General features: G+C 41.3%; 1 protein-coding gene across 7 annotated transcripts in view; it reads left to right on the plus strand.

Moving 5' to 3' along the window:
* Positions 1–10,701, plus strand: part of LOC119652275 (high affinity cAMP-specific and IBMX-insensitive 3',5'-cyclic phosphodiesterase 8) — a 485,640-nt gene extending 474,939 nt beyond the window's left edge. For 4 of the 7 annotated variants that reach the window (XM_038056299.1, XM_038056307.1, XM_038056318.1 and 1 more), the window contains 10 exons: positions 125–282; positions 3,365–3,575; positions 3,637–3,804; positions 3,945–4,046; positions 4,103–4,351; positions 8,573–8,792; positions 9,017–9,174; positions 9,245–9,360; positions 9,562–9,716; positions 9,780–10,701. In XM_038056299.1, the coding sequence (XP_037912227.1) occupies positions 125–282; positions 3,365–3,575; positions 3,637–3,804; positions 3,945–4,046; positions 4,103–4,351; positions 8,573–8,792; positions 9,017–9,174; positions 9,245–9,360; positions 9,562–9,716; positions 9,780–9,925 (1,683 nt within the window). In that variant the 3' untranslated portion in view covers positions 9,926–10,701. The remainder of the gene's footprint in view (positions 1–124; positions 283–3,364; positions 3,576–3,636; positions 3,805–3,944; positions 4,047–4,102; positions 4,352–8,572; positions 8,793–9,016; positions 9,175–9,244; positions 9,361–9,561; positions 9,717–9,779) is intronic. The other 3 variants (XM_038056284.1, XM_038056292.1, XM_038056277.1) reach the window with 3 other exon arrangements.
* The last annotated feature ends 2,036 nt before the right edge of the window (positions 10,702–12,737 follow it).

Consider the following 12,737-nt stretch of genomic DNA (forward strand, 5'->3'; position numbering starts at 1 on the left):
AGGACTTTTTTAAAATATCGTAAACATGAGACCAACATCCTTAAAGCTATTAATAAAATTAAGAATGTGAAAACTGATTGATTGATATCTCTTACTCATTAATAAATCTCTTTTATTCTCCTAGGACGAAGTAATTAGTCGACCGCTATCAGATATATTTTTATCGGATTTATCTTCACTCAAAAACCGGAGAGACTTTGATGGAATTTTGACGGTGAAACGAAAAGGACATGATGGCATTGCCATGCATGTTCGAGGTGTACCTGTAGCCTGTATTGGTCGGTAAGTCTTTGCTTTTTTAACAGTTCACACATATTTAAATCAATTAAATTCAAACTGCAATACAGTACAAGAACGTTACTATTGTAGAAGCTATTTCAATATAAGAAAATGAATACGCTTCGACCCTTGTCAAAACTTCCAGAAAGCACATATTTCTCCTGAAGTTTTCTGACATTTTAAAGGCTTGATCAACTCCGGAGCTTATCAAATATTGTTGTATTTCGGATTTCTTTCTTACGATCTCTGTATCATTTTTTATTACTTATTTCCGCTTCTTCCCTTCCTATCCAGCCATCGTTGTTTCGGTCGGCCTTTTGATCGTTTTGCCTGTCTCGCATTTTTTCCACAATCAATACAACCTCAATCGATTACGGATGTTCTCATTTCGGATGTGATCATGCCTTGCACCGTCACTGGTCCAACGCAACATCTTTGTTTTCATTACTGCGAGGTGGTGCTCATTGTCTTTACTAGTCGGCCAGCACTCCAACCATAGAGGACAAAAACGGGAACGCCGCTGAAGTTAATCTTTGATTTGACAGATCCGTTTATACGTGGATCACAAAGAACACCAGTTGTGGAACTTACGAAATCCGAGCGTTGTCACCTATCGTACGAGGGCCCGGAGTACAAAGTATACAAGGATGAAGTGAAAATTATGCGGACCCCCTATTATCTCTTTTTTTCATTGAAATTTCTTTCACACACCCCAAGAAAACCCCGGGCCCAGTTGGAATCACCTCCTTTCCACCCCCTCTCGTCAAGCCTAATCATTGCGTAATTGTTACGTGTACTCGTATGTGGACTTGGATGTCGATCCAAAGACACCTTTACGCGAAACTTCGAGACCTCCGTAACCGCAATCTTCACATTCTTCATGCTCATACGAATTGCACACACTATTTCCATGGATTGCGTAGCATCAAAAGAAAATCCGTTCTATATAAAAACGTTTTTTCAACAATGGACTGGGAGCAAATGTTTGTAACTGTTGCTTGATCAATATGTGGGGCGCAGAGCCACCCAACACAAGATGCAAGTGAAAGTCTGAAGCCAACAAATGATGGTTTTTCCGAGGCCGACGTCAACTTCTTTTGAACAATATCACATAGTCTGATTTGCTTTTTTGTTCTTCAGTCCGTAATAAAAACCAACAAAACTTGTCTAATCCAAGTATACTCAGGTGTAGCGTTATTATTCAGACGTTCCTACAAGATTAGCTATATAACGAACTTCTCCTTAAGTTGTTAGGAAAGAGGCTCCCAGTCACCATACTGTACGCAACAATTCTCACTTCAGCTTGAAAGGCTAACGATTTTGCTGCTACCTCAGAAGGTTATTCTATATAGAAAATCAACACGACGTTTCATCCAGATGTTACAGTTTCTGAACGCAACAAAAGCTGAAGAAGAAGATGTACGAAAACAAGGGTATATCAATGGTCACACTTGACATTCAGACCTGGAATAAAATCAAACTAAGTGTCTCTAAATGTCCGAATGGCCTTGTGGTTAGAGCGCTAGGCTATCAGAAGGTCGCAGTTCAAATCTCACTGGTTCCAGAATAGTTAGTATCATGACTGGATGTCGGATACCAGTTCATCTTTCCCAACGCTCTTTCAATGATTTCACTCATAGCGGAGTGAAATATCCCTGACACCAATATCACCAAGTAGTCGCCATACGCCACCACACACCATCGTAGAGCACACCTGTGTTCACAACGCTGGTTGATTGACTTCCTCCTAGATCAGAGTGGAGTGCCTTAGTTTTTAACATGGATATTATTTATTGCGGAAGCTATCCCTCCACTTCTATACTGGTTAAGGCTTCCTTGAAGGCATCGGTATTAAAGTTGTTGAATGCTCCCTCTATATCCAGGCACAAGATTTTTTTAAGGACGCGGCTCGACTTTCCCCTAACAGAATATTCAGGATGGCAGCTAGGGTATAATGCTTGTACGGTAGCGTCAACCGTACTAATTATCTCGTGGAGTGCTGAGACTTGGAGAAGGGTGTTCCCTCCATAAGCGTCCTTAAGTGGATGTCCAGAACGCACTCTGCGAAAGAGATAAGGCTGATTGGTCAAAAGTCCTTTGTGTATGGAAACCACGTGCTCGTGTGTCCAAAAGTGTTGTACGTATCCCAAAGAGATGCAGTTCCGATAAATCCCGACAAAGCACAGTACAACCCTTTTTTTGATGCTTCTATAGTATGACTGGAATTATGTCATCTTGACTCGAAGATTTATATGCGGAAAGATGGGACTCTGGAAACCAATCATCCCACTCTTGTAAAGTAGTAGCAGATTTTTTCAGACCGCTACCACAAAACATGCTCTCATAATTCACGAGCCGGTTTCTGACCGGTCCAAATTAATTAGCATGAATATTGTGCAGTGCTACGTACTAACGGATATTCCCCCCAGAGAAGAAAAAGGCAGCTATATGCAATGCAGGATAGATGACATTGTGATGGTGATCGGAATGTCAAGGTAGACTCTTCATTTGAAAGGTTTTAGATTTCTACAACTTTCACCCCCTCATACTCGTCAGCAAACTGTTCAAACACAAGACCTGCCGCAAGAGCAGTTGCTTTATGACTGGCCAGCAACGAATATCTAACCAAATCGATCAGCAGTAGATTCAGCATTTAGTAGATTTAGGATCCTGACATCGGCCTTGAAAGGGACAGTCATCTACTCATAAGTAAATAGGACCCCCCCCCCTCCATATTCATTACGAACCGTTTCCGCGATCCAGCTGTCGTCCAGGAAAGAATATTAATGAGCACGGGGGGCAAACAAAACAGACTGATCCGGATGAAATTGCCGGCCACGTTCCTAAAGGACGTCATAAGACCTAGCTAACTGATGAACATAAAGTGCTGAGAGCTCTCTTGATCGCTACGGACGAATGTGATCGCGATACACAGCTCCAGAACGATCGTGTCCCTATTCCAACCTCACTGAATTTTATTTTGGTTCTATACTCCCTCCATTATATTTATCAATAACATTTTCAGATTGCCTTCCCTTTTAGTTTAATTAATATCTTTTATTCATTTATTTCTTATTCTTTCCAGAGCACCAACACACTATGTACTGAATTTCGATGTTCCTGGTGGACAGGCCGATTTCATTGCATCTCTCCCGCAACCTAAAGAAGCTCCTCGAGGTTCATTACATTCAATACGAAGAGGCAGCTTCGATGTTCGATCAGTAGCGTCAGATGGACTTCGGAGAACAAGTCTCGCCAAACTAACATCTTTACCATTAGAAGCTCCGATAACAAAAGTACAGATCAAAGATTTAAATAGTTCCCAATGATTATTGATTTTGTTTTATCTTATTGTAGGTAGTCAATCTTCTCTCACAAGTACAAGAGAACTGCTCACAGGAAGAGGCTAGACTGATAGATAAAGTTTTAGAATTCTTAAAACGAGAAGGATTGTATAGCCCGCAAATGAAGGAGATTAAAACTGAGGATCCTATAGCGACTGATTTGATTGGTGCTTTACTAACGGTGAGTTTGGATCTTTACCGATGTATGAGAGAGAAGCAAAATAAATGTTCGGCCAGTAACTTCTTCATCCTAAGAAAACAAATAGTTATCTTAAAATAAACAAAAAAAAACATTGAAGAGTATTTAACCATTCTCAACAGCAGGGGCCGACAAATTTATACTCCTCTAGACGTAGTTCAAATGATTCAATTATGCGAGTATCAACCAGCCGAGCTTCTGGAATATTACCAGCTAAAATGAAGGTAAGTATCAATAGGCAAAGTCCTTCAAAAAATTAAGATGGTTGCGAAAATTGCAGGCCAATTCTCAAATTATGGCAATGCTTGAAGAATCTCTAGACTGGGACTTTGACATATTAAAATTAGAAGAAATCACTGAAAAACGACCCTTACTCTATCTTGGCATGGAAATGTTTCGACGTTTCGATGTCTTTGCCACCTTCAACACGGATGAGAATACATTCAAAACCTGGTTGGCCGTTATGGAAGCTCACTACTTTGCCCAAAATTCGTATCACAATAGTACCCATGCAGCCGATGTAATGCAGGTGAGTTAACTTTTGATATTATTTTTAAATGTGAATATACAATTATAAACTTCATAAAAGAAAACTGTTAAGAAATAGCACTTTGTAACGGTTACCGTGTCTAAACCAAGAAGCCGCACTTCAATGGGTTGAGATACTAACGTAACCGTAATTTCGTAATTTCGAATAGCTAACAAACGTAAGCACACGCTTCAAAAGGATAGAAAAAGTAATCATAAACGGCTCATGCTTCAACGGCCTTCAATTCGGTATCAGTCTGTTCCGATTTCACATTTGTAGCTACGTGAACATGTAAGGAAGACTTGAGAGATGTCATACACAATGGCATGGCAGTAAGTTGGCAATTATGGTAATGATTGTCAAGACCCATTTAACTTTTCTCGCTCCCAAGGATACAATTCTTTTAGATTTTACGCCTAAAAAGTGACGTCAACCTTCAGAAGACATCCAACGGATGTCAGTAGGAGGCTAAATGCATCCCAAAACAAAGGTTAAGATCACAGTCTATAAAGAATGTGGATTCTGCAACGTGACTGTCATAACCGTAGCCTATCTAAACCGCAAGTCCTATTTCGGTATTCAATCATAGCCCTCGTCAATCCAACCAAAGCAGCCAAGCCAAATGCATAGCATATGAGGCCTATCTGGCAATCTATGATGATCTGTATTTATTGTTGTCAATTTTTCGCCAGGAGAAATTCGCCACTTGAACTTCGGGAAAAATCGATTCAGCAATGTATCATCGTCATCATCCACGGCACTACAACCGGTCTAGACCAGCCTTAATAAGGAACTGCAGACATCCCGGTTTTGCGCCGAGGTCCACCAATTCGATATCCCTAAAAGCTGTCTGGCGTCCTGACCTACGCCATCAATCCATCTTAAGCAGGGTCTGCCTCATCTTCTTTTCGTACCATAGATATTGCCCTTATAGACTTTCGGGCTGGATCATCCTCATCCATACGGATTAAGTGACCCGCCCACCGTAACCTAGTGAGCCAGATTTTATCCACACCTTGACGGTCATGGCATCGCTCATAGATTTCGTCGTTATGTAAGCTACGGAATCGGCCATCCCCATGTAGGGGGCCAAAAATCTTCGGAGGATTCTTCTCTCGAACGCGGCCAAGAATTCGCAATTTTTCTTGCTAAGAACCCCAGTTTCCGAGAAATACATGAGGACTGGCAAGATCATTGTCTTGTACAATAAGAACTTTGACTCTATGGTTAGACGTTTCGAGCGGAACAATTTTTGTAAGCTGAAATAGGGTCTGTTGGATGGCAACAAACATGCGTGGATTTCATCATCGTAGCTTTTGTGATTTTCGACCCTAGATAATAGAAATTATCAACGGTCTCAAACATGTAGTCTCCTATCTTTATTCTTCCCGTTTGACCAGTGCGGTTTGATGTTGTTGGTTGGTTGGTTTTCGATGCTGACGTTCCCGCCATATACTTTGTCTTGCCTTCATTGATATGCAGCCCAAGATCTCGCGCCGATAGCCGCCTGCTCGATCTGGATGAAGGCAATTTGTACGTCTCGGGTGGTTCTTCCCATGATGTCGATATCGTCAGCATAGGGCAGTAGTTGGATGGACTTAAAGAGGATCGTACCTCTTGCATTTACCTCAGCATCACGGATCACTTTCTCGAGAGCCAGGTTAAAGAGGAGGCATGATAGAGCATCCCCTTGTCGTAAACTGTTGTTGACGTCGAATGGTCTTGAGAGTGATCCTGCTGTTTTTATCTGGCCTCGCACATTGGTCAGGGTCAGCGTAATCAGTCTTATTAATTTCGTCGGGATACCGAATTCTCTCATGGCCGTCTACAGTTTTACCCTGGCTATGCTATCATAGGCGGCTTTAAAGTCGATGAACAGATGGTGCAACTGTTGTCCACATTCCAACAGTTTTTCCATCGCTTGCCGCAGACAATGCAGAGAGAAAATCTGTTCTGTTGCTGATTTGCCTGGAGTGAAGCCTCTTTGGTATGGGCCAATGATGTTCTGGGCGTATGGGACTATCCGGCCTAGCAAGATAGCGGAGAATATCTTATAGATGGTACTCAGCAACGTGATACCTGTATAATTGGTGCACTGTGTGATATCTCCCTTTTTATGTATGAGGCAGATAATGCCTCGTTGCCAATCGTCAGGCATTGATTCGCTGTTCCATTCCTTGAGCACAAGCTGATGAACCACTTGGGGTAACTGGTCGCCTCCATATTTAACTAAATCGGCTGTAATTCCATTGGCTCCTGGCGACTTATGATTTTTTAGCCGATAAATTGCACGGACTGTTTCTTCTACACTTGGTCGTGACAGTATTTGTCCATCGTCTTCAGTTGGCGGGACCTCCAACTCGCCGATGTTCTGGTTGTTCAGTAGCTCATCAAAGTACTCAACCCATCGCTCCAATATGCCCATTCTCACGGAAATCAGATGTCCTTCTTTTTCTCGGCAGGATGAGCATCGAGGTGTATAAGGTTTCATCCTGACTTGTTGGTAAAACGGTATGCAGCATTCTTCCGTTCGGTTGCTAGCTTACATTCATCGTCAAACCAGCCGTTCCGACTGCGACTGAGGCCAAGTATCTTTGTGGCCGTATCAATGATAACGTTCTTCAGGTGGTTGTGAAGATCATTTGTTAATGCTTCATCTCCAAGGTCTCTGTTGACTGCAGTTATTGCGGCATCCATTTCCCTCCTATAGGTGTCGTGGAGGGCTGTGTTGTGGATGGCTTCAGTATTCATTCTCACCTGATTGTCGGAGGGGATTGTATGTGGCGTCGTAATTCGATCTCGGAGCACCATGCCAACGAGATAGTGGCCCGAGTCTATATTATCCCCCCTATATGTTCTGACATTCATCAAGACTGAGGTGCGGCGGCGTTCAATCAGCACGTGGTCAATTTGATTGAAAGTGGTTCCGTCTGGAGAAGCCCACGTATGTTTGTGAACCGCTTTCCACGCAAACCAGGTACTTCCAACAACCATTTCGTGTGATACTGCTAACTGGATGATGCGCAATCCGTTATCATTGGTATCTCTATGTAAGCTATGGAAGCCGACGTATCGCCTGAATACTGGCTCCGTCCCTACTTGATCTCCAAGTATGATTTTGATATCATACTTGGGACAGGCTTCGAAGGTCCGCTCAACTGCCTCGTAGAAGGTATTCTTCCCCGACTCTGCAGTCTCTTCTGTAGGGGCGTGAACGTTTATGAGGCTTATATTTCTAAATTTGCCTCGCAAACGCAGAATGCGTAGCCTTTTGCTTATATTTTCAAAGCCGATAATAGCAGGTTTCATTTTTTGGCTGACTAAGAAACCTACTCCGAGCACATGAGTTACTGGATGGCCGCTATAATATATGGTGTAGCAACTCTTCTCCAGGAAACCGGTCCCTGTCCATCGCATCTTTTGCAACGCTGTTACATCAGCCTTATATTGGGACAGGGTATCGACTAGCTGCTCAGCAACATTCGGTTACAGGGAGCGCACGTTCCATGAGGAAATGCGCAAATCGTTAATCCGTTGTCGTTGCCGGGTTCGTCGTTGTGGGATCCATCCTATTCGAGGCTCCTTTCGTGGCTTCGTCACATCGGTTTTCCGTGTAGGGTTGTCAACCCTACCCAACCCCCAACCTGACGGACCAGTTGGTAGATTTTGTCCCGTTTTTAGGCACGGGAGACTCGCCGTCATCCTTCTCCGTCTGCAGTTTTTCATAAAGAAAGAACTCCCAGCGATTACCACGTGGAGAGAGGCTTTGGTAGTAGAACTGTTGGTGTTGGTTCAGCAGGCGTTTCCCAGATTTTATGCTCCATCTTGGGTACCAATACTCGTTTCGCCCTGGGACCTAGATAGATAGATACGTTGTTTGTCTTTCCAAAAAAACTACTGACATTGGTGCAATCCGACTTAATCCCCCTGAGTATCGAAAATAAAGACAAGAAAGGGAACTATTATTAAAATTTCTTGCGCCGTAATACATTCAAAAATGAATATATCACTTGAAAGTGCATGATGTGGCCAGCTAATAATAGTATGTAATTTATTTCTGCCTGCATATATGATATATCATACCTGACGCACTCTTTTCCGGTTTAATACTTATTTATGTGAGCTATTTTGTGTCAACACTTTCAATTTTAATATATCATATTATTCGGTTTCCATTTGAATCCACTTCAAAAGTATAACATTTATTTACCCATATTCTAGGCAACTGGAGTTTTTCTACATCAATTAGCTGAAAAGAATTTAGCGATGGACCGAATGGACGAAGCAACGGCCTTAATAGCAGCAGCAACCCATGACATTGACCACCCTGGCCGCTCCTCGGCATTCCTATGCAATTCTGATAGTCCGTTGGCTATTCTTTATAATGATCTATGCGTGCTTGAATCCCATCATGCAGCAACAACGTTCAAATTAACTTTAGGTGAGTTGTTTATACGAAAATAAATAAATCAAAAACACTTTTATGCTTCTAAAGTACTGACTTCTAACTAAGTGAACAAGTAATATTAAAACTTGTCGTAGCTCATAAAATGTTTGAATTTATTAATTTGAATCTATCTAAAATCAAAGAATTAACAAAGCACACAAATGTCACCAATTAAAATAAATAAAAACCTAAAAAAAAACTTTCCATCAATTTTTCAGGCGATGACAAAATCAACATATTTAAAAATTTAGATAGGGAAACATACAAAGTGGCCAGAAGTGTTATAATCGATATGATTTTGGCAACTGAAATGACTCGACACTTCGAACATTTAGCTAAATTCGTTAGCGTATTTGGCACCGATGAACCAAGAGATGTAAGTTACGTTGTTCAGATCATTTCTTAGCGCTGATGTGCTAATGAAAATTCCAATGGTACCATTGCAGCAGCTCGCTCAGAGTGAGGACGATAATCAAATTCTGATCAGACGCATGCTCATCAAATGTGCTGATGTTAGCAATCCAGCCAGACCGCTTCCATACTGTGTCGAATGGGCTCGCAGGTAAATGAAAATGTCAACAGTAGTCGGTGCTAATTAAAGAAAATTAGAGACGACTACGTCTCTGAAGACTGCACGCCTAATGAAGTGGAACATGGATCACCAAATTGTTTTGTCCCAATTTAAGACCTAAAACTGAAAAAAGTTTCCAAGATGAATCATGATGACTTTACGTTTTTATATTATTGTACCTTGAATTTACAGGATCGCTGAGGAGTATTTCACTCAGACTGACGAGGAAAAGGCGAGAAGTCTCCCAATTGTGATGCCAATGTTCGACCGCGCCACGTGCAGTATATCAAAGAGTCAGATAGGATTCATTGAGTATATAATCCAGGACATGATGCATGCTTGGGACAGTGAGTACCGAACAGTCAAAATGCTTTTAGGAACGCTCAGACCCTCTTCTCTCTCTCTTCCAGGTTTCATAGACATGCCCCAACTAATTCACCACATGCAGTACAACTATTCGCAATGGAAAAAGTACGAAGAACAGGGAATTCACACGCTGGCCGATATTAAGAATAAGCAAACTACTCTGAATGCCAAAAAATCCATAGCAAAATAACAAATAGCCTTCACAAAACTACTACTCAGGATCTTTTGATGCCATAAACCTTACCGGAAACCATCTCCATTGAACGGTTATATGTACAAGCGCTTGCCAAGGACCAGACCCTTTATAGCCCAAATGAGAGAATCCTCAAAAACCGCAAAATGAAATAAATAAAAAAATAAAAATAAAAAAAAATTGATGTATATCCACGTAATTGTGCACTTGAACTAACTACCTTCGTTTCCTTCCTGAAACAACGTAATAGAGATAACAAAGCTAAAATCTGCTGCAGTGCTAAATGAATTGTGGAACAGGCTCGCCAAGGACTCCGTACTAATAAAGAGTAATCAAATGTGTATGAATTGTTGGATATTGTGAAGAGGTTTCAAACTACATAACATAGAAAGCTGAAACTGAAACAAATTTAGGACTAATCTTAACTAATTTAAACTGTTTTGGTTCATAGGTAATTTTCTTGATTTAACTTAACTTTATAGTTACAAAAACATGGCTATGCTGGACATACCATTTGAAAAAGAAAATTTAGAAACAATTTACAACTATATTCGATTTAAGAAATGATAAAAAAAGGAATAACTTAATTATATGTATATTATTTAATAGATGTTATGTAAATACGATATATTTATCACATATCATGTAGTGTAATAGTTTATATGAGAAAAGTGAAAAGGATAATACAGATAATGAGAATGAAATGTATACTTATAAAATCTCCTCTAATAAACTTTTGTGTGGAAAGCACATGGATTGTTTGCCACATTCATGTATATGAACATTTTTGAATTTTCTTTATCATCATCATTATCATCAACGGCGCAACAACCGGTATCCAGTCTAAGCCTGCCTTAATAAGGAACTCCAGACATCCCGATTTTCTTTATAGCTATAAAATAAAACTGCAGAATGTTAGTTTTCAAACTGCATACATTTGGGTAGAGTAGTATTCATGGAGAGAAATATGGATGTGAATATGGGTGGGCTGAAAAGCACTTAGGCTAACATTTTTTTTTTTTTTGATAAAATTTGATTTTATTATTCAATTGATTTCGAGGGCGATACAATAATTCTTCTTCTTTTTCATCAGCCATAACGGTCGCGGATATCCTCATTTCAGATGTGATCAAAACGTGTCACGCCACTGGTCCAACGTAACATCGTCTCCATTACCGCAAGGCGCCGTTCATTGTATTTTATAGTCGGCCAGCACTCAGAACCATAGAGGGCGGCAGGACGGACGGCATTGCGGTAAATTTCAGATTTGAAACGTTCGTAGTTTCGTTGATCACAAAGGATACCAGTTGTGAAACGCCACTTCATCCAGGTTGCGTAAAGCAATTTCATAATGCAGTTCTCCATCGGCTAATAGCGCTGACCCGAGGTATTTAAATCGGTCAGTTCTGGGTAGATGACTGCCGCTGGCATTGATTGTGCCTGTTTCATAAGGATCGGTCGTCAAAAGTTCAGTTTTGTTAAGATTCAATCTGAAACCGTGTCGCATGAGGCGATCATTCCATTTTGGGACATGTTGCTCGAGATCATTTTTGCTATTAGATGCTAGGAAAACATCATCTGCATAAAGAAGTGTGTAGGGCGCCGGACGTTGGATATCTGTGTGACGGTGTCCATAACAAGAACAAAGAGGAGTGGTGAGAGGGCGCTTCCTTGATGAAGACCAACAGAGACACGAAACGGTTTCGATATACCCGCCATATTTTGAACTTTACTTTTCGGATCGTGGTAGAGCAATTAAACCCAGCGCACGAGTTCTTCTGGCACTAAGTGTTGTCGTAAAGCATATCACATGAGTTCGTGTGGCACACGGCCAAACGCATGCAATGTAGAGAGGGTGATACTTATCACGGTGTATCCATGATTAACCGCGCAGCATGTATTGCGTCCATAGTTTCGCAGTTTTTGACAAATCCGGCTTGATTCATGGTTATTTCAAGGATTTCGCGAATACGGTTGTCGAGTATGCGTTCAAAAATCGCCATGGTATGGGAAAGTAACCGGATCGGACAGTAATTTGAACATTCTGCTGGATTACCTTTCTTTCTCCATATTGGAACAGTGGTACTTTCTTGTCAGTCAGATGGTGTTCTTCCTTCCTGAATAACCCGATTAAAGAATTCACTGAGCCACAGTGTTGGGTGCCAGCTCTTCGCTTTCCAGAGCTCAGATGCGATATCGTCAAGTCCTGTGGGTTTGCCCGATTTCATTCGTTTTATTCCTTCCTCGACTTCAGTTGCACTGACAGATGGAACTGCTCCAAATGTCGGCAATGATTGTGGAAGTGGAGGATGAGCAAATTCTTCAGTTGAAATCTGCTCGAAGTATTCTCGTCATCTATCCCTAGCAAAGTACGGTCCTTGTCATTAACGCAACGGAAGTGTTCGATATCCTATGTACGTTCGTTACGGATTTTAGCAAGTCGATACAGATCTCTCTCGCCATCCCGAGTATCCGGTTTATCGTAAAGATTTTTGTAATGATTCGCCCGGGTGACAGCGACCGCTATCTTTGTTTCCCGGTTGGCATTCTTATAAATTTGCCAATTAGCAGGCGTTTTATCGTCGAGAAATTTGTGGTAAAGGCGTTTCTTTTCACGGACCTTCATTTCAACATCATCATTCCAAAGCCAAGTATCTCGGTTTATGTACCGCTTACCCGGCTTGGTGACGCCGGGGGTTGCAAAGGCCGCTTTGTCGATCGTGTCTTTCATTTGGTTTCACGATTCTTCCACATTCGTAATGGTTGGTAATCGGATAAGTGAGATCATTTCTTCTTTCTTCTCATGAAA

This window comes from Hermetia illucens, chromosome 1 (assembly GCF_905115235.1).
Source record: "Hermetia illucens chromosome 1, iHerIll2.2.curated.20191125, whole genome shotgun sequence".
In the NCBI taxonomy this organism is placed as follows: Eukaryota; Metazoa; Arthropoda; class Insecta; order Diptera; family Stratiomyidae; genus Hermetia; species Hermetia illucens.